General features: G+C 38.3%; 1 protein-coding gene across 3 annotated transcripts; it reads left to right on the forward strand.

Annotated features, from left to right (window-relative positions):
* The first annotated feature begins 3094 nt into the window (after window positions 1-3094).
* Window positions 3095-22038, forward strand: LOC111251658 (putative sodium/potassium/calcium exchanger CG1090). 3 transcript variants are annotated; one of them, XM_022808425.2, is made up of 11 exons: window positions 3095-4228; window positions 8128-8318; window positions 10184-10297; window positions 10631-10717; window positions 13993-14093; window positions 14317-14534; window positions 18156-18293; window positions 19064-19126; window positions 19368-19610; window positions 20585-20818; window positions 21088-22038. In XM_022808425.2, exons 1-11 carry the CDS (start codon window positions 4063-4065, stop codon window positions 21285-21287), a joined length of 1755 nt encoding a protein of 584 aa, XP_022664160.1. In that variant the 5' UTR covers window positions 3095-4062; the 3' UTR covers window positions 21288-22038. The 3 variants fall into 3 exon arrangements, with proteins under 3 accessions (XP_022664160.1, XP_086846618.1, XP_086846619.1); XM_086990492.1 differs by lacking the exon at window positions 10184-10297 and having other exon boundaries at window positions 3096-4228; XM_086990493.1 differs by lacking the exons at window positions 10184-10297; window positions 10631-10717 and having other exon boundaries at window positions 3097-4228.
* Window positions 22039-22344: the final 306 nt, after the last annotated feature.

Below are 22344 nucleotides of genomic sequence, written 5' to 3' on the forward strand. Positions count from 1 at the left end.
CGAATTCCTACATTTTTAAAGGCTACGTCAATTTTTCCAAATATTAATCCAACCAATAATATAGTTTTAAAATCCTATGGGCAAACAAAAATGGAGCGATGTAATTGTCCTTTGCAGGGAATTAGCTTAAAGTTGCTTTTTCTCGAAGCAAGTACACTGGATTAAAAAAAGTCATTTGGCACATTAAAAAAATAGCTAAACATTATTTCAGAAGAGGATAAATACTACGACTGTTATATAATTAAATGACGTTTTACATACCATCTAGCCTCTCCCGACATATTTAAAACCTTTAGAATTTTTTTTTTTTGATAAACCGATCGCTCACGTCTTTACGTCGTATACACTTACGATCCTTTGCTCATCATTACTCTCACGTACAATACAAATCTTTCAGACTGAACCGTGTCACTACTGTTTACGCTCAAATAAGGTTCCTTCTTGTAATATATATTCTCCGTACAAATAAATCATAGACTAGCTAATCGCATATGAAATTACCCCCTTTTTTTTTATTCGAGCCTAGAACATAAGTGTCTGTTGTTTAATAGACAGTCAATGAGAGTATTTTTACAACGTTGCTGTGTGCTTTCGTCTTTCTAGATCTGCACGAATCCATATCTTTTTTGGCCTGTTACCATTGTTTTTATACTCGTCATTCATCTACGTACCAGCATTCACATTAGAGCCGCGTTTATACGCACCATGTTAGATTTCGTTCTATAGCTCTACGTGTAAAGGTGGACCTTTGTACTTTTGCTCCGTGTTCACATTGGCCTTTTTCAATTACCCACTAGGGCTTGCTAATTGATGAATTTTAAGAGATCACAAGTTATTCAGTTGCCATATGTAGAGTCTACTTATCTATTGTTATTTTTTTTCCTTTATCTTCGCTTACTAACCATTCGTGTCTTTATTTACAGGATATTATTCTGGGCCTTTTTTTACTATGTATTTCTTCTTTTGGATTTAATAAATAGTGTTTTTTTCCTACTTTACGCCCTTTGGATTTTTTTTATCTTTACGTTAACGATCCCATTTTAATCACACACGGCGTGCCGCCGATTACAGTAACGCATATTTCAGCCTTGCGACAACGACGTTATGATACCATACAATACGATCATCGCTAAGTTATAGCTGGAGTTTTTGTATAACCTCAGCACATACGAGCTATGGCCGTCTTTTGACCATTTGGAATTTGTAGCACATTCATTGATTATCTTGGCAAGTTTCTGCTCGCCACATAAAATCATTATGAGGTCGTTTGGACATAGTTGTTGTTGATTTGAAAATTACATCTCACTGAAAAGTAATTTTGTGCAAATTATTTTAATACTAATTTTTTGGATACGTAAAGAAACGTACGTGAACAAATTATGCTGTTACATTATAATTTTAATTAAGATGTGGTACATTCGCAAGAATTTTTGAAACTATAGAAACTATCAAATATTTTAAAATTTTCCAGCTTTTTTTAAAAAATATAACTCATATTTCCTGTGTGTTATATCGTTCGATTTAATTCACTTTATAGCATGTTTTCATTTAGCTAATTTTGTGTCCCAATTTTACGTAATTTCTAGGGTCTCTCAATTCATCACACATGTTCCGCTTCAGTATGTCGCTTTTTCCGCATTGTCTATATGATTGGTTTTCTGTTTCTCGATATTTCGTCCTCCCTCCATTTTTGTATTTGATATGCTCTTTTTTTACAACCTACGAGTGGTCCTGGCTCTTTCGAATTAGTGTGCGATTTTCTCTCGGTCACATTATATCAGATTCATTATCCACCTGTTTGCTTCCTATTTCCTTTCCTTACCATTTCATATGATTTAGTTTTTACCTGTCCACCTAGGTTCCTCATATAATATCCTTTACAGATATCCACTATCCTAGTCGACGAGCCTAAAAATGACAGGTACACGTTTTTCAGCAATTTTCATATATCATGTAAATAATCGCCTGACATCTATATATACTCTTGCTCTACTCTGTGAGTGAACGGCGTTAGCTGTTATCTACTATCATTCTCTGTTTCCCTCACTTAGTTACCTCGATCAGTGTCCGTTCGTAATACGTAAGCCATTTGTTTTTTACCTTTTCTCTCAGAATTGACTTCATTATTTTTGCTTGTTCTCGCACTTAACAGTCGTCTCGCCAGAGCGTATTCAGTAGAAGCGTACATGTGCGTCCAACCAATGATAGATCGCGTATGTAATCTACTCTAATTGTCCAACGATTCTTTCATTGTACAATAATTATTGATTAAAAAAATTTAGAATAGATGTAAAAAGTAGACCCGAACAATGGGGCCGACTTGGTTAGCAAATGTCCGTCTTGTAAACGTATCTGTGCCTGTCTGAATTTCTTGTAGCCTTCAGGAAATGACACATCAAAATTAACAACCCTTAATATAAGTTTCTAGTTCCTACTTTGAATTATTCAGTGACTGGGTTAATATAAAGCGTTACTTTGATACATTATATATTTGGTCTGTTAGAAAAATGTTTCAAAGAATCTGATTTGAATAATCCATAAAACTTGTTAGTGCTATCCGCTGTGACGTACGCGTATAACCTGCGCTACTTATCCAGAAAAACGTTTAAAAATGGGTAACAGTGACTCGGGAATAGTCTGCATTTACCAAGAACAAAGATCTGGATAGCCCTAAAAATTGCGTGATTTGCATGATTGCTGTTCAGACTGGAAAGAAAGAACAACAGAATAGATACTAGGTACTAGGAGTAGCGAGAAGCGCTTGAAACAGCTGTCAATTGTTATCGATGTTTGAGGGGAGGGAAGGTGCCGTTGACGATCGTACCGCAACTACCATCGTCCTACTCGTTAAAGACGCCGGATCCCCAGCTCCTACTTAGACATAGCCATAGATAACAATTTCCGATAATACTACGATAGAAATTCAGATGATGCGTTCAAATACAAGCGATCTCCTCGATTTTTCCTCTTCTTTCATTGTTCTAGCCAGGACAGCACTTCATTAACTGCACAGGAGTCTGAAGCGACATTTAATGATAGCACCGGACGTAGAGCTTAAAACATTTATGGTCTGCTAGAGAGATATTCAGTTGTCTTCCGGCAGTTACCACGAGTCCAGCCTGAAGGAAGGACGACAGACAGAAGGGCGGTTGTAATCGCTTTTCCAGATGTCGCGTTCGCTGAGTTTAGTGGCCACTGCCATCAGTGTTAGGCAGGACGACAGACAGACCGGGCCCACATACAGTCTCTCCCAGGCGAGGGTGATTCCTTTAGGTTGTCGAACTTGGCGATAGGTGTGACAGTCACCTAGTCAATGGTCGAAAGAGCAAGGAGGCTACATTTTCCTAGCACAAAATACTCCAGGGTAGGCTGAAACCTTTTTACATTTCCTATTACTTCGTCAGTGACGTCGGGTGGGTGCGAATAATTGAACAGCTGAAACAGGGCACGAAGATATTGTAAGCTAACAGCGATAAGAAAAATGCTGAATGTTTTTTATGGATCCACTTCATTGTCTTTGATATAACTGACGTAAGTTGAGGCTGCCGAAGGTAACAAGAAAAAAAAAGTTGACAACGAAAAAATGGAACACGAAAAGAGTGAGTGTCATAAATCTTCTGCTACCAACTGATCCTTCATCGTCCCCTCGACGAGTGTCGCCGTGAAGATTTGCATTTTGTGTGCCTTTGTGTGTATGTTAGACTTTAGAAGTGAAAAGGAAGAATTCTGGGCATCGAGTGACACCACCATATGTATTAGTGCTTTTAAATGAAAAACTAGTAACTGTTTTACAATGTGTGATGATCTGAAACTCTAGAGCCTCCTGCTTTTCATTATTACCACGAAGTGAATTCAATCAGAAATAAGAAGCAACAAACAAAAATGGAACCATTTGATTGAGCCACTATAGATAATCCAATGTAAGCTGCGTACATGAGCCGTACATGTCTCGGCACAAGTTACACAGACTTCGACAGCAGAAAAGAGAAGTTAGCCAACTTCTAGTTATAACGACCGAAAAAAAAATTACGAAAGCAACAAAGCGTTGTTCGGCCGTAAGCGATGGGGGACCGGCTACATGCTGTACGCACGTACAGAAATCCAATGCGAAAGCACGTGATTATTCCAGGCGCACTGCTCCTAGCGCACGTTGTGTTTGCTGCGGTGAATCATAATGAACCGACTTATCTATCATCTTCTATACACCCGCTCTCAAATATATATCATGGTGAGTAGGCTGAAATTTCATAAACATATTTTAACGCACATGTATACGCGAGGAGAAAGTATCGGAAGTTGAAGTAAATATGCACAAACTCTCATTTCTTTTTTGTTTGAATCGTTGTCTCTTATAAGCGCAATTAGAATTAATTCATGTACTTATCTATATATATATATATATATATATATATATATATATATATATATATATATATATACAGTAGGGTACTCGCTCTATTTTATCTTTTTATGCTGCGAAAATGTCCGCAAATTCGTATGTATATATTTGTGGCCTAAACGTGCTTGATAACGGAAGAAATCATTGTGTTAAAGGAAAGAGAATATAACAATATATTATGAATTAGGACCACATAGCTGACACGCTCACGATTTTTGGAATCGAGTCCCTCTATAATTTAATGTAACTCATATTTAGCGCAATAAATGTCATTGAAGGTTTAAATAGTCTGTCGGATGTATCGTTGAAATACCTACTGTGAGCAATCTACGGTCTACTTAGCTAGTCTAAGACCAACGAGAATACAAACTGCTTCTACCAGTTACGGTATGAATTCCGTGTTCAGGTCTAACAGAAAACTACTCTTATTTCTGTCCCTCTTCTCTCTCCCTCCCTCTATCTCTCTGTCTGTCTCATTCCACAGGGCACACATAATTGTAAGAGAGGACCGTGTTTGGGTCTTTAATTAAAATGGCTACCAGGTGTGCGATAATTGTATCAGCTTTGGCGATCCTCAGCTGATTATTTTGATCACTATTATTTTTATTATAGCCACTGTAATTATGAAGTGAACGACTCTATTCTAAGTACTACGTTTCGCTTTTATCGTGCATTGATCAATAGCACGAACATCCAAAGATAGTAAATGGACTGGTTAAAAGGTAGCTAACTACAGGCATCGTGTACCTTCTTGGCCTTCACAGGCTATGCCTGCCCTCTTCCATAATATTCTATTATGGAATATTTTGAGACCTAAAAATGAAAGTACTTCATTCTACGATTATTTATTTAACTGAGCAGAATCACTGGAAAACACTTTTTTACCTGGTATGAAGAACGTTTCCTAATACTTCAATACTGCCTCTCCTAATACCTCAATGCGTTAGTAACCTTCCTTCGAAAAGGAGCACGGCTTTTCTTAATGTACTTCTTTTACACAATAAATGTAGCATTCTAAACAGGATTTAAGAGATATTACAAATCTACCTCTACACGGCCGTCACTTATGTTGCGTAAAACGAGCCAGTAAAGAATGTTTCAGAAATATACCTGAATTAAGGTCATAGAGCCTTCCAATTTTAGAGCGTATGGGCAATAATTGGATTTAGTAGCTGCACGCGATCCGTCGACGTTTTTAAGCTTCTAGAAGCCTGTATGCTTTTACAGCGGCCAATATGGCAATCTTGACAAATCTGAAGAATCTACGAATGCTGAACCTTCGACAAATTATTGATCAAGTACGTTTCTTAGTAAATGGACTATGTTTAAGACGAATTTTTGGATGAAACTAAACATATGAGGGCATAAAATATCAACTTATGATATATTATATGAAACTCACGTTTGACCCCATTAGAGACATAATCGTGAATATAAATTTGGTGCCGGAATATCTCTTGCCAGTGTTCCAATAATGCCGCAGAGCTACCCTCTATAGTAAATTTTGGTTTACATAACTTTCTACCTCTAAAAATGTAATATGCCTACAGGTGTTTCAAGTTGTACTTGAACTGGCTTATATCGTCTTCGTTTGATCCAGGTACTTTCAAGTGGCCGTGATTCGAAGCACAATTTATAAGAGGTCTGTCAATCAATCGTCGGTCTACTGAGCAAGTAAAACCTTCAGGCCGTAGGCCGTTTAGTTAATTTTAATCAAATGAACATAAGAACAGGTGATAAAGGGTCTGCACAGTGTAGCTAAGGATAGCATTTCTATAGAAGTAACTAATGACCCAGAACACTCTTATATTTGGATTAGTTTGTAGCTTGGTTTACATAGACGGTCCGGTTAGGCAGAAGCGTTACGATGTACTTCGCGAAAAACTTTTTAGTGAAATGCTAGAACCGCGTGATGTCTTCGTTTACGTCAAATATTGCACTTTGAAAAAACCGGGCTAGTGATATCATTTTGTTAAAGTTAATATGAATTGAAGTACAGAGCGTATAAATTTTTACGTCTGGCGTAATCTTGTCAGGCTCATTGTTATAGATTTTCTAATAAATATTCACGCTTCACATTCGATAAAGAACACGTCCCAGTATAGAAGAAACATTGAACTCTTTCGTATCATAACACTAGCTAAGGTACTTTTTCTGCTCCAACGACAGTTATGAGCATCGTGAGATACCATTTATAAATGAGATTTTATCTGTTTGTTTAGTCTTACGTATACCTCATAACAAGTTTATTTTACGGGATGCATCTTCGCAGAATCGGCAAGCTTAGCACAAAGAAGTCCGTTATTGAGTTGGCAGACGCCTGTGTGGCCGACAACTAGGAGTTGACCGCCACTTAATTATACTAATTGTATAGGACATTGTATTATCTCTAGTGCTGCATGTTTAAGTAAGGTTTTCAAAGTAAATAACAGCTTTTGTCGAATATAGTTTTTTTTTTTTTTTTTTTTTTATATATATGGTTTAATCTACGACACATCGTGTTCCCTATTGACATTAACAGAGAATGGATTTTTCGTTCTGCAGCGTGGCTTGCTAAACCGTCACCAAAATCAATGTGTGATAACTGCCGATGTGTTTAGGCATGCCTAATTTCAGGCTGTCACGAAGCACACAGCCTATACGTTGGCTGCCATTATTAACGACTGTTGTCACTTCTCGGAACGATATTTTTGTCATTATAACCTAGTTCGTAACATCAACGTATGTTTGTTGTTGAAGTTCACTAAAAAGTAATTGATTTTTTATATAATTTATATTGATATACTATATATATAAATATATATTTTTATATAAAGGTAATTAATTTCGTTTGCCGAAGTCAAGTAAGGTAACTTCTAGAGGCGAGGTTCAACTATCGTTTTTGAATAGGATAGCTTGAATATATACACAGATTAGGTGTATAGACGTTATACAAAGATAAAAATATCATATACAGCAGTTGGCACTTATTATCCGTCTACTAAAAATGGCATGGATTACGCCTGTGTACTGCAAAGCATGCAAAAAAACGCTCAACAATATGATGAAAAATTTGGCTAACTAAAATTCAAGTTTGTATAGGATTTCATTCCACGTATTAGCGATTTATTTACGTTCACAGTCTTGGCGATCTTGTGCAGGACGTCAATTCTGTTACAAACCGCTTTCTAAATAATTTTTTTTTTCGTAGGTGTTTTAGTTTCCTGCTCGCATATGTTTGTACGACGTAATGTGGGATGATCGTATGAATGGATCTTGAAGCCTGCACGGAATGATATAAAATAGCTCCATTTGCCGATAGCTTTTGTGCTGTCCAAAGTGTTCGTAAATTACATAGAACACACGTTTTTATCTAACTATATCACGAAACAGATAAGATGACTTCAATGATGTATACCTACGGCTTTCTTTTTGGATTTTATAAATCATCGTTAATATTAAATGTAACATTTTAATTTTCATGTATTTCTAATGTCTGCAATAACTAAGTAGTTTGTCAAAACATTATTTTTAGCCTGCATGTTTTCCAGACCCATTGTAAAATAGATGCTCGCCAGCCAGTGGTGCTTACTTGTTAAGCCTTTTAAAAAAGTGTCCGGGACAACTGCGTGCGCTTACTATACACGATCTCTTACCGAGCTCTAAATGAAAACCTTTTTATCTCGAAAAAAACAGGCTGTGTTTTTATGCGTTTTCAATAAAGTATGATGTTGGGGTTATTATTACAGAAAACGGTGTGTCAATAATTGGGTCTCCTCTGGAAAACTGCACTCCTGCAGCAGTTGAGCAGTTTCCCAAGCCGATGCTCACAATACAACAACGCCGTCGGGGGTGGCTGGCAGTACACATTATTGTTGCTATATACATGTTTGCCGCGTTGTCCACTCTCTGTGAAGAATATTTCGTTCCTGCTATTGAGGTAGGTATTTTGACCGGCTATTGCAGCACCTGCGTAACAAAATATGAGAAAGCTGCGTTTGATTTAAATTTTGCTTACCAGCACCACTTTATAGCTACGGATAACGGCCAACGCTAGGATTTAATTGCTAAGATCACTGTAATAGCGTCTACTTAATTCAAAATGTTTCCTAGTAACAGATGTTGCCAACTGAAACGGCAAAAATATTTATAAAACGCATTATCGCAACGAAATTCGAGGGAAGTTTACAGTACATCATATCAGTGGACACCAATTGCGTAGACGTCACGGTGAGTAGGGAATATGAATTTCGACTTCCTCGAAAATGGCGAAAACACACTGACCCCATGGTATTCATCGAAAAATCGTAGCCATCCGAGGATAACGGTATAACTAAAAATCGTATTTCTCTTTAAAGAGCGACTTACTAAAGTTTCTGGCCGGTTAATTAGGCAAAGTAGAGGATAATCGGAAGTTAATCTGTGTATTCGATGTGAAGCAAGTGGCGCGTGATTGACGTCGACGGCTGCGGCTAAAGAAGAGACAGGTGTCACCCTTTGATATTGGTATAAGTTAACGATCTTCATATATTAGAAGAAGATAGCTCGAATAATAATGAACTCTAGCTGAGGACTCGCCATTTATTATGGATTTTGACGGTCAGCAATTGTACGATTAACTGGGTTTAAACTGAAGAGCATAAGTATTTTGCCGTATTACGTCAACTCATCTAATCGTTGTTTGTCTTGAGAATCGTAGTAGCTGCCAATAGTGTGAAATGCTCTTAGCTTTCTTTTAGCGTGCAGATGAGGACAGAGCATTAATTGAATACTTAGCGAAGACCGATATAAAACGTTTTCTTTTATCAGAAACCATTCATTCGAGGTCGAGGAGACTTTAGGTCGGGCCTACAGCATCATGATAATATCAGGTTGGCTTTCAATACGAGACAAACGTAGATAGACGAGCCTGGATGAACTTGGTGCATCAATATGTTGCTTTCGCACTATTCTTTCCTATTAAGTCCAGCGGTTTTTTACCCGTTTTACAGCGTTATTTACCTACAGAATCAAGTCTATCTCATGTATTTGTGTGTGTGTGTGTGTGTGTGTATTCCAGCTCGTATTTGATGTGTTGTTGCAAACATGATTATATAGCCATCGAAATACCTGGGTTCAGTTTGCTATTGATAGTGTAGCTATGTCTTCGGCGTAGCGTATATGACGTAACGTACGTTCCTGCTATACTTCATCATGATATTTACGACAACTGCTTTCTCCTATAGGTGCAAATACACGTTGAACGTTCTTTATAGTGAGGCATCATTTATGTCATAGAGCGGCTATTCAATTTATTTTCAGGTTGGTCATTCAAGGGAGTTCTCTCAAAGGAAGATAGAAACGTTGAGAGTTTGATCTGCCAAAGCAATATGTAGGCTGCGTGGACGTTGACAGCAATCGTAACTGTTGAAGAACGATCAATGTTTAGAAGCCTGACATTTAATGCACGATTACAAATTAATTCAAAAGTTTTATATCTTGCCTTATGACTACATTTAGTTGATGTGCCTTCAGATACGGTTGAATTCGCTCTGGCTGACTTTTAATTATTTATCATATTTTATTACTATTTTTATTGATGTTTGCCGAATAAACCGCGTCGATAAAAACTGACGCAGATTTCTCAATTAAATATTTCACGAAAGTACCCATTGGCATGCGGCTGGCCGATGTTTATACACGTGTGGTACATTTTTAAGATCCTAAACAAGTAAAGATATGGGGCAATACAATCATATTGGGCTGAAATTATCCACGCAACATGGCTTCTTTGCATCAACTCCGCTAACGAGCTCGTATCAACAGGTTCTCACAGAGTCTCTTCAAATTGACCTTGACGTAGCTGGAGCCACGTTCATGGCCGCTGCCAGTTCCGTACCGGCTATCGCTGCATCGATTATTGCTATCCTCGTTGCTAAGGTGATCGATTAAAGCACTCGAAGCTATCCGCTATCGAAGCATTTAATTTAGCGACTTGTTATTTGTTGTAAATCTCTGTTTTTCAGCGTAGAATAGAACGTCGGTCATAAAACCAAATCGTAAACACTGTCTTTTCGTTTAATGAAGAGTTTGATATAGATGTCTGCCTTGGTCAGTTGTGATGGTGAGCCTTGACAAAAATCTATTCCTAAACGCAGATCCTATTGTGTAAGCGATATTTATCTAGAAAACATTCAAGATTTCCGATTGAATTTTTGTATATATGTAGCAGCACAATTTCCATAATAAATATGTAATGGGTCATTGTTTTAGGGTGATTTGGGAGTCAGTACCGCATTAGGATCGGCCGTGCTAAACGCTGCTGGAGTTGTCAGTGTAAGCGCTCTTTTTGCTGGAAAGGTAAATCTATTTTTTATGTTATCGATTTAGATCAATGCGATACCTGGGCATGAAATTAGGTTAGGAAAAATGTCTTAGATAGATCTTTATGGAATTCCTCTTCCGCTTGAAGTCGTGGTTTGATGAGCTGCAGGTTTTAGTGAAATTGCAAAGTTAATCACTTCCCTCTTCCTGAAACGCGTAATGAATATTTGAATAACGCTTATCCAAGTTTTCAGTTTTATATTTCTACAGTAGTTAGTACAGCCGTTGTCTGATGTGAAACACGTGCGTCATTACTCATTGCAAGGGCACAGGCGGCTGAAAAGGTTCTAGCTGTAAGAAAACATAACATCTAGTTTATAATACTCCAAATCTCTTTAAACGTCGAACACGTCATCAGAATATGTCCCTTATCCTAAGAAAAATAACAGGTAGTTCCATAAATGCATATATAGAGAAGTCCTAGTTTCTACGTTTGTGATATAACGGTTCAGTCCACTTCGTTTGCCATTACTAAGCAATATGTTGTGGCCTGACCCTTTCAACGATCATTGCAACTTCTGAAATTCGATTGACGAAATTGGAATTAAATTGGCTCTTTAACTAAATTATATGAATTCTGGCTGAATGTGCAAAATTCACACAAAAGAAATCCAACAGATCAGAAGAAACTTGTCAACGATCCGATGGTTAGAAACATAATTGGGGTCATGAAGACTTTCAAATTACGCGCTTGGCTTCTATAGAAATCTGGGTCAAGGTTTGCGAAGCAATTTGGCAAGAATCAAACGTTTGAGTATGAATAAATAATGACCCAGTGAGTCAAGTAATAACGAAAATAAAATATCGTTCGAGAGGAATAGTGCGACGCAAACATATAGCGTTACTGTTCGGTTATAGTGGAATTGGTTTCCTATACTTTCGAAGATGGGAAGATACTTTCCAAAGCCAGCGAGCTAAGCAGACCGCATTAGAGATTACTAAGGAAGATACTAAAACGGCACAATACGAAGTTACTAACCATCACATTGTACTTCTGCCTGTTCTAAGTTTTGATAGGACACGCAGAGGTTGTTGAATGGGTATCGCTTTCGTGACGATCGTTTCAAGATAGCTGACCGTTTTTATTATGTTTATGATAAAGCTGTTTGAACGCAGACGGCAGCCTAGCACGGATTTCGAATGTGGCGGTTATATTTGAACATTTAAAACAATGTCAATTTGTAGTTTTACTACAATCTCACTTGAATTCTTATTTAAATTGATCAGGCCGACCGAGCCTTTTAATTCTGATAGTAATATGATTATTTTTACACGGAGGCTGAACTTGTTTTTCTGATAATTGGTGGACAAATGTGTTTTATTCGAAATTTCAATCGACCAGGTAGTGCAATCGACCGTCTATATTTTTATAGCACAAACATATCTAGCTTTTGAGCATGTCGACGGACACACAAAAGACTCTTACCTCACTGACGTCACATATACGTAAAGCCCGTCTCCCTAAATTAAGCGTACGCCTACTTCACGCAGCAGTTATCTTTACGATAGGCGCATAGGCCATGTACTTGTTAAGGTCTAGAAACAGAGTGGTTTACTTGTGAATGCATTTATACTATATACCGCAGGAATAAACTATATCAGCAACCGACCCTAGTTCCTTTAGACAAAATTCAAGATTACGAACAGGATATCGATCTCGAATTGGAGTCAGGTAGTGATTGTTGATGTAACGTTAAAGAAGAATAAATCGGATCCTTTCGTTATTCAAACATGGCTACCTATCCATAGTCGGGCGGACGCATATTCAATGTATCAACATTTTTGTCAGCCGTACGCTTGAGTGTGGTACGGCTGGCACAAATGTCTAGCCCTCGTGCATATACAGCCATAGTCTAACCTTGATACTACCTAGAAATTTCGCATACTATCGAATTTGATGGAATATGGCGAACCTGCGTGAATACTTTTTTATGTGGAGGTTTTCTCTTTCTGCTTTTTAATGATAATCTACGTAACAACCCCCTCACTAAAAAAGTGATCTTAAACTGCTACTGAAGAAAAGACGCTTATTGGTCATAAGGTAAATGGGTATTCGCCACAACACGCATTGATACTCGAGATTTACGCACGGTCCAAGTAATATGGCACTCGTAATATGGCGAGAATATATGAGACTCGTCGAAATATGGCGGTGGGGAATCTTTTTTAGCCTATGACATTACAATATAACTGCGAAGTCATAACGGGTCACGTATTCGTAATGTAACTACAGCCTTTTGATGACGTTTCTCGGCGTTTAACTAACTCACACCAAACAGCTCCATTGTTATGGTAGGCTGCTTTAGGATCGATCCAAGGACTCTCCTAAATCTCACTTTCTGTAATCAATGATCAATTTCATATTTGTTTGAAAAATTCAGGCTTTGCACACCGTAGCGAAAGACAAAAGCACCGTGTTATCTAAGTAATAAGTAATTTTGTTTAGGGCATATTTACTATCGTTTGTTCTGCTATATTTAGTTGATGTAGAAGTTCGGTGAGCATATGTTACCGAAGGCTGTACCCTGGTGTCTCGAGCAATAGATTTCCAAATATAATTTTTTTGCGGTCAGTTGCCTCGAACGCAACATCTTAGATATTACTTCATGATAAAGGTGAGACGCACTGAGGCTGTCACTAGTACCGTCTAAGATAAATGTTACGGAATATATGTGAATCCGGCTCAAGCGACATAGCTCCGAATGAAATGGCCGTGTCACAAATTGTTTATCAATAATAACAGACCTCAATCGAGATAGGAGGAACGGACTATAACTTCCAGCTTGCATGCCGAATTTATCAACGTGTGCTCCCATGGGGTATTGTTAGTGGGTACTGACTAATGCACGAATGCATAAGTTGGTAAAAAAAAAGGTAGGCACTTCTCTTAGAACGTTTAGGAAAGAATTGAATGAATAATTACATTTTGTACTAAATTATTTCTTTATTAATGAAATATCTGTAATTAAGATTGTTGAATTCGCTTCGAAGTGGGCTTTCAACGGGTGGTATACCACCGTCGGTATAGGGTAAGCAGAAACATGGCTGAGCTATTAAGAATATGGGTACTATTGAAGCATTTAGCTGTTTCTATTGATAAGTATTCTATTCAGGCAGCCTCGATAACTTAGAAAGATTAAACCCTAGGCCATTTAGATTAACAGTGTGTCAAGTGCAAACATCATAAGAACACCATAATCGCTTTTCTCTTAGGGTCTAATTATAGTTACCTTTTTGTCTGTATGGTTTAGGTGGTAACACTTCATCGATGGCCAATGTATCGAGACAGCTTGTTCTTCCTAATCAGCGTTATCGTAATGCTGATTGCCATGTATGATGATCTCATCACATGGTTAGTCACCCATGGTGTTGGCTTTTTTCATACATTGGGTCGCAAGCCTAACCTTAGCAGGTTCTTAGACCTCCTATCTCTCAGAGTGTTTTTAATAGGATCAATGTCGATAACTTTCGAAGCTAAACCTATTTTATTTTGTTGTTCTTCACTACCAGGCTTGTTAAACAAGCCGGTAATTTTAATAGTTGATGCTTTCAATCATCTTTTTCTTTTTGGATAGGTACGAGGCTACGATTCTTGTTGCCTGTTACTTCATTTATGCCATATTCATGTCGTTTGACGCTAAACTCGAAGCGTTTTTTGTCAAGAGGTTTTCGTTCCTGCAAGACCGTGTCGACTACCCAGAAGGAATGTTTCCTGCCCAGGCAACAACGCAGGACGCAAGTGCTCCTGTTCCAACGACCATTTCGACGAAGGAGTTCGATTCGGCTCCTCAAGGTAAACCGCATTGCTGGAAGGGGGCTGAAAGTAGATGTCATTTGTTCTGGCAACCGTCAGTTTCCCCAGGCAGGTAAGTGCTTCGGCCCGCTTTCAGCAGTACCGCATATGCGTGCATGCTACCTTACATTGCATAATAATAAAGTAAGGCTCGTCAAACGACAATACACGGTTCTACACAGAAATAAGCTTTTGTCGGAACAACAACTGCTATGCGTACTAACTATTACAAAAGAGTTTAAAGACTGCATGTTTTGCGATAAAATAACTTTTAGTGCGATTGCTTGAACCATAAACGGTAACTTAGTTGATAATAAAATATAAAATTTCGGACTCCAGACCGACAACTGAATTTCGATAGAGTTATAGAAATGAAGGCCGTTAACAAAGAGCATACAATTTACATAGTATGAGCTTATGATACTTAGTTACGGTCTATTTGAAGTAAAATTAACAGATCGACAAACGCCAAGACCTTTACGACAAAACAAAATTCGTCTTACAGTAAGCAAGATGCATATCGAACTTTAAACTCCAGTTGATAATCCGGTTGTTGTCAATTCAGCTTCCTTAGAAATAGGGGAAGCTATTTCTCGTTGGGGGAAGTATCAATCAGTTGGCAGTCGACACATTTTGTAGTAATGACTACACTTACTAACTTGAACCATAAATAAAATAAACATAATTGATATGAATCCTGTGAAATTGAGAACATCTCTGACAAAAAAAACTTAGACTTTAAACTAGGTGTTATTCATGTTTATAGTTTTTGAGTTTTACGTCCGGTATCGCCGTAAGGCAGTTCGTTTTGTGCTGCCGAATCACAGAGGCGTTATTCATCTAGCGCGTAATGGTCTTGCAATCAGTCGTCAAGAGCAACATTTTCGTAGCACCGTTAATTTTCACGAAACATAACCATCTTCACACGAAACCGTTCCAATTCTGCGACTTAGAAAATCTATATTCCTGCCTATGTCTTCAGCAGCTTTGTGAATCATATATCTCTTATATGAGTTAAATATATTGATTTAGTGTTCGCAGACTTCTTACGAGAACGATCATCATCTTCTGGTTTCACCCAACTGTGGCCTGTTTGTTCACTCAGTGTCGGATCAAATAAACTCCATATGGAAATCGGCAAATATTTAGAAGCCGCAGCCGCTCAGCTGCTAGCATCAGTGTTTAGTGGCATCTCCCTTTGAAACGATAAGTGCCGTCACTGTTTAGAGTATGATTCTTGTACAGGTTTGAGCTGTGAGGGGATTCTGGTGCCATACATCGTTGATTCTTTCACAAACACCTGGAACTTACTGCTCATTCCAAATCCGACGATTCTATGGTTTATCAGACTTCTTTGCGGAGTTAACGTTTATAGGACTAGCAGACCATGGCAACACCTGAATGTCAGTGACAGCAAGTAGCCTAAAGGTAATCCGAGCTCTGTGGTATGCTCCATCATGCATTGGCACGTAGCCACCTTCAGGGAACCATTCCTGTATCGGATTTTCTGTGCGAAATGCATCATTCCAGTGCATCTGCAACAAACCATAAGCCACAACTTCTGACGGATATTTGAATTTCGGCAACGCAGTTTTTGGAACATCGGTTCCTCAACATGTCTGACGGCACGGTGGGCGTTCGTCTGGAACAGACTTCTTCCCGATCCTCAGCGGTTCAGTCTTTGACTAGGCTTTCGGAGTTCGTAAATGATCACACAGTCTCACTTTGCGAACGCAAACGCAAAATCACCACCATCTCGTTGTTGAGCGCCGGCTGTACGCAGTACCAAACGTGAAGGCTGTCTTAACTGAAGTCCGATTACAGCGAGGCAATCGCCGAAAAGCGACATATCAGGTTTACGACTCACATCGTTTGCTCGCATTTTGAACGCATGTTTGCCGATGTTTCTGTCGACATGGGGCGCGCCAATATGGGGTAGAATAATGCCGTTTACTAAAGCCAATACCCTTTTAAAGAATAGCTCGCTTTAGTGCTGTGCGATTGGGTTTGAAAGATGAAGTTATAGTTGACCACCAATCGCCTGTCTAGGCAGTATTTGAGTTTCTACATAGGCGATACGCTCGGCAATGAGTCTCACCTCCGCTTTAATGTGAGAATGCACAGACGGCAGTTACAAGATTACGTATTCAAAATTTTCGAAACGAAAATAATAGTAAGATAATAACTATGTTTTCGATAACGGGCTTATGTTGTTCTTGGCTGGCTGTTGTGGTCGCGCTGTTGGTAAACGGTTGCCGTTAGTTGAGTGCCTTACGTTTATCTGGATTTCAATCATTCAGCCTCTGTCTAAGTCAGTATCGATATATAGAATTGGTCGGCTACGATCGAATATAAGGGGTTTTGAATCAAACAAATCGACTCAACAGGGAGTGTCAGTGTCGTGCACGTGAAGGTCTGAATCAACAAAAGGTGACTTGGTCTAAATCAAGTCCAATTGGAATACGAATTCAGGGGCACCGTGGATGATCGTAGTGAAGCTTTTTTTTAGGGTGAAAACTAAGAGAAGCTATGTAAACGTTGCGGCTGTCGTATCTCTAATGCGGGTGCTTTGTTAGTCAATAACAATAGTCTATTTTATTGGTCTATTTTATTTATTTAGTTTATTACTGTAACGGCAGAAAAACTGCTGCTAGCAAATGCGTGGGCTAACGTGCGAACTCGTGCAATGTGGCCCCAGAATTCAGTATTTACTGGCGTTTGAGTTTGATACACGTCACTCGGTATAGTTCTTTAGAAACTGAGGCCTTCCTATGGCACTAATCCATAGTAACGCGACTTTATCATAAGCGGCGTCTATCTTACGTAGAAGCTGACGTTCGGAGTTGCTGCTATAAGGTAAATGTTTAATTTCTCTAGTTTTTAAAACTTGCTATTGTCTTCGTTACTGAAGACGTTTGCTAGTATTAGCGCTTGGAAGCGTACGGTTTTTACTTCATAAAGTGAGCCTAATATTACGGTTAGAAGATTGGCTTGTACTAAAAAAAGACTAGGTCTGTTGCAAGAGTGGGCGGCTCGTGTTTGAACCCACTGATACTTTTGTATTGTTACAGTTTATTATAATATTAGATTTATAATTATTATAGCCGCGTTGATGCTGTTGCAATTGTTGATACTATGGCCTCTACTATTTTGCTTCTGGTTGCTATAAATGTACGCTATTTTTCATTGCCCGTAACCTATTTTACGCACCTAAATAAATTGGGCCGTCCTTCAATAATTTATTACGAACGATACTTCAAACCTTTTCGTCGCTGAAGGCAGAATTTCAAAAAAACACTAATTAGATAAGAACACGTCTGTCATAACCGCTGTAAACATATTACTCTATGTATATGAGAATATGAAAAAATAGGCTTACGGAATAATTATAAGGATGGTTGTTGCAGATTTGTAATTTTTTCATGGGCATAACCTCAACCTCTCACGTATTTAAGATATGTGTTGTCACGCTGTGCCAAATCAAGTGGCAAGTGAAATCCTCAAAACTGCATGTATCAAGCAGTAGAAATGCAGTTTTGGATCATTCAAATGTATTTTACTTGTTGGTATTTATTTTATCAAGTTCGATTCGTTGACCATGGCCATATTTCTATCTGGCAGGTTCCCTAAGGGTAACCGAGCGGAGGCTATCGTTGAACCCTTACCGCAAATCGATCGTGGAGCTTCCTCCATCTGTTCGGGTCCTCCTCGAGGGTCAACGCCGACGTATGTCGCTGATTTCCCTAAAACGAAGCAGCGGTAAGCTTCCTGATACTTTTCCAAAGATAGAGTTCAGCAAGGTTTCCGGTACAAAAGCAGGATCTTCTAGAAACGTATCTGTTCTTGTCAAATAATATCAGATGTCAGACAACAGAATCTTTTAAACAGACGATGCATTGCAATAACATAACTGCGTAAATAAGAGGCGTTTATCAATGATGGTTTTCTGAGTTAATGCTCATGATGCCAACGAATTCAGTGTGATAGATGTGTGCAGATTCCAATAGAAGCACTTCTTGTATAATTAAGATTGGCTAGATTTAATAATGTCGTGTTCGAAAACCAAGTGTTTTGTGCAACTAACGATCTCTTTGATATCTGTATTATACAGAGGCAAGTGTAAGTATGTGGTAATTTGTATAATTCACTCTATTTCCACAGACTTCGATGGCAAACACAAAGATTCTGTTGATCCTTTGACAGCTTTCAAGCGATCATGGGAACGAACTTCTATCAGGATGTATAACTGCAGTGCTATACGCCAGCCGAGTTACTTGAATAGAATTGATTCATCGATAATCATGCCTGACCTGTATGGCCAAACTGAACATGTCATGTCGATGGCGTAAAAGATCTGCATATATGATATATACCGATAATTTGTGTTGTCAAAAGTATCCAAAATGAGTACGGTGACAATTGATTACTACGAAGTAAGTTAACAAGAGGCTCAAAACTATTATCTAATTATAATTTGCTCTACTAACAATGTTGCGTTTTTTTCGACTTATTTTTTCACCAATGCACAGTCGTCAACGAGCAGATTATTGCTAATGAAATCATGAAGAATCAGGTGATGGCCGCTGTAGCAGGTGAGACAGCAGATCGAGCGTATAGTTTTGATTTCATTAAAAAAAAACCACCCATTGCGTAGAAACCTAAATGAAGCGACTCGTAAATGTTACTTTGGAACTTCCTATACTTTACCACTGTACTAACTGAAAATAACTGCTATTACTACTTAATATTTTATTATCTCTGAAATTGCTTATTGCATGTGAACTGGGTACATGCAAGCGGCTATAAAGAATTAATTTGACATTTTACCGATAGCCTCGAGCCGTGGATCTGAGGGTTCATTGGACGTCGATCTCAAGTCACCTCTGAAGCCGCCCCGCAATCATTTCCTAAAGATCTTTTGGCTGTTCTACTTGCCATTTACGATGCTTTTTCATCTGACGATTCCCAACTGCCAACGGAAAAAATGTCGCAAATGGTTCCTTGCAACATTTATTATGAGTACATTCTATATCACACTGGCATCTTATCTACTCGTCTGGATGATCACTATCATCGGTACGTAAATTAGTTTAAGTGGCTGTATCATCCCTCCATCCATCCATCCATCCAATTCGATGCTGCGGTTATAAATTGATTCAATTTTGTATTGTTCTCTACAAGTCGCAACCAAAACGGTCACAATTGGATTTAAAAATGTAATTTGCTTTTTATGGTGCAAGAACCTCCTGTGCCAAACCGCAATCTGTTTGACTGTAACTATAAGTACTATCGCTAGTTTCTCAAACGTTTCCTTTTACAGACTCATTGTTTGTTTGCTTAGTACGATTCCAAAATGTTCGGTCTATGGATCTAAACGTCCGTTTTTCCCTCATTGTGCAATGAGCGGTACGATTTTACCGTGAGTTCAGGTTTTAAGGACAACAAAAACTCTCATTACCGAGAGCGATGAATTTGGCCGTTTGTAAAGTCTTTTTAGCAGTTCACCTATGCGTTTCATTACCACTGAGTTTCACACCATCGTAATTCTGCATTCAATTATAAAAATAAAAACTGCTTCTTAAGGATTGTTTATTTTGATCAAATACGGTTAGAATAGGCGAGTTTTATGATAGAGATATAGGATTAGAAAAAACCTATATGAAGAAATTAAAAGCAGAGGTAGGACGGGAAGAGTTTTATACGCTGGAAGGTCATTAAAAAGAACAAGATGTCAATGAGGACCTATCTAAAGCCCAGTTGCATCACCTGAACGAAACTATCCAATAAGCATAGATAGATAAGGCAAAGTCGCCTCTCTCTACGCCAAAGAAAGGCCACACACAGTGAAAGCTGTCAAGCTTGTCCTACAAGAGCTTGAGTAGTATGCATTTTTTTCGACTCTCTTAAATAATGAATACTTAGACACAACCTAAGGGGTTTAACGACTAACGAGATTCAAACTATAATCTAAAACTTACTGATGATGTTGTCGTCGTCGATAACAATTATTGGAACCTAAAATACTCTTCTGTGCTAAATTATGATTATAGGTTTCACGCTAAGCATCTCGGACACGGTTATGGGTTTAACCTTTCTATCAATCGGCGTAACCCTACCAGACATCGTCTCGAGTTTGCTTGTTGTCAGGAAAGGATTTGGTGACATGGCTGTGTGCAACGCCCTCGGGTCGAACATTTTTGAAATCCTCGTCGGTCTGGGCCTGCCATGGCTAATTAAAACGGCAGTTATTGAACCCGGAATACCTATACTTGTCGAAAGCAAAGGTCTGTTTGACGTATAAAAAATTCTGGAATATATTTTACAAAATCAGTATCACCCCTATGCCTGTTGTGCAATTACTTAGAACTTTGTGGCGATAGATGTCAGTTAGTTTTCTGTAGATATTAATGAGATTACAAAAAAATGACAGCACTTAACAAGCAGGCCACTTGTTTATTATGTGGATATGCATATCGATTTGCAATCGTTACAAATGGCCGCTAAAAAAGCGGGTTCTTACTTGAATTTGCTTTATGCTGCATACACATTTCAGGAATGATGTATTCGACTATTTCGCTATTGCTGACATTATTCTTTTTGATCGCACTAACACACTGGAATCGCTGGCGGATGAGCAGACTCTATGGAGCTATCCTGATGACGTGGTATATCGCCTTCCTAATACTTTCAACTCTCTACGAGCTTGGGATTTTTGGTAACCCTAGACAACCGATGTGCTCAAGCAATTACTAGTTCTGTGAATTCTGAGTACTTTCAATCGCTGAACATTTATCGTTAGCGATGGTCCTTACGACAAACGGTATGCGTTGCTGAGGGTTTCCTTTTATGTGTTCGACGGTCAATTGAAACGCAAATGAATTCTGAGCACAACTTTACAGGCAGAATTGCGGATTAGTATCTTACCTATGTCGCTGTCATATGTAGAGGATGATGTCTAGTAACCATTATGGTCAGTAGACCAAAAAAGCATTCTCACAGCTTATAAAGTAATTGTCTTCAAGAGTTCGAAACATTTCAATATGGGAACATATATTTGAGAAATAAGTATAACAGGAACTACGTTTGTGGGTTTTTTATCTACAGAATTCGTAATTTTTAGCCAACGCACATTCTTTAGTAATACTGGGATAACTAAGAATATCTTTAAGAACAAGCATTGGCCCACATGCTGTGAACTTCATACGGCCTTTATCAGGATCGTCATCATGGTAATGAAATTAATTGTGCTAGTGTTCTCTCGTAAATAGAATCCAGTGACTCTCTGAAAGATAGACAATCAGTTACTCATGTCAAAAAACGATTCGATATCTAGCGATGACAAGTTGGTCCCTTGTCTAGCCATAATGAAAAGTGTGGACAAAGCAGATAGAATTTAGCTGACTGAAATTAGCAATTTAGTTCTAAGGTAAAAGTTCATCATTAACATTATTGGGAGTACAATAAAATATAAATCAACTGCCGCTTAATGGATATGTTTGATACACTGATGTAGTAATTATTTCTGTTTTTTACATTTCTTCACGCCGAACTTATTCATATTTCAAAAAATCGAGTATCGATTTTGGCTTACTTTAGAGGCCGACCGATTCTTGAGAACCTAGTTCTATCAAATTACATTGTTAAAAGACTGATTGAATCCAGAAAAATCATCTGAAGTAGTATGCATACGAGTGTGAAAGTTTCTGAAAGAGAGAAAACAGTGTGGGTTCTGTTGTTACGTGGTAGTAAGGTCCGGTCACGTGTCGTCATCAGCATCATCATAGAGCTCGTGTCAGGGAGTTACGCGATT

This window comes from Varroa destructor, unplaced genomic scaffold (assembly GCF_002443255.2).
Source record: "Varroa destructor unplaced genomic scaffold, Vdes_3.0 BEIS01000005.1, whole genome shotgun sequence".
In the NCBI taxonomy this organism is placed as follows: Eukaryota; Metazoa; Arthropoda; class Arachnida; order Mesostigmata; family Varroidae; genus Varroa; species Varroa destructor.

Bases quoted from the DNA above. Each gene is read 5' to 3' on its own strand.
- LOC111251658 (XM_022808425.2), top strand. From the start codon at position 4,063: ATGGGGGACCGGCTACATGCTGTACGCACGTACAGAAATCCAATGCGA. The intron at 19,127-19,367 runs GTGAGACAGCAG...TTTTACCGATAG, and splicing joins GGTGATGGCCGCTGTAGCAG to CCTCGAGCCGTGGATCTGAG. The intron at 20,819-21,087 runs GTCTGTTTGACG...TACACATTTCAG, and splicing joins TATACTTGTCGAAAGCAAAG to GAATGATGTATTCGACTATT.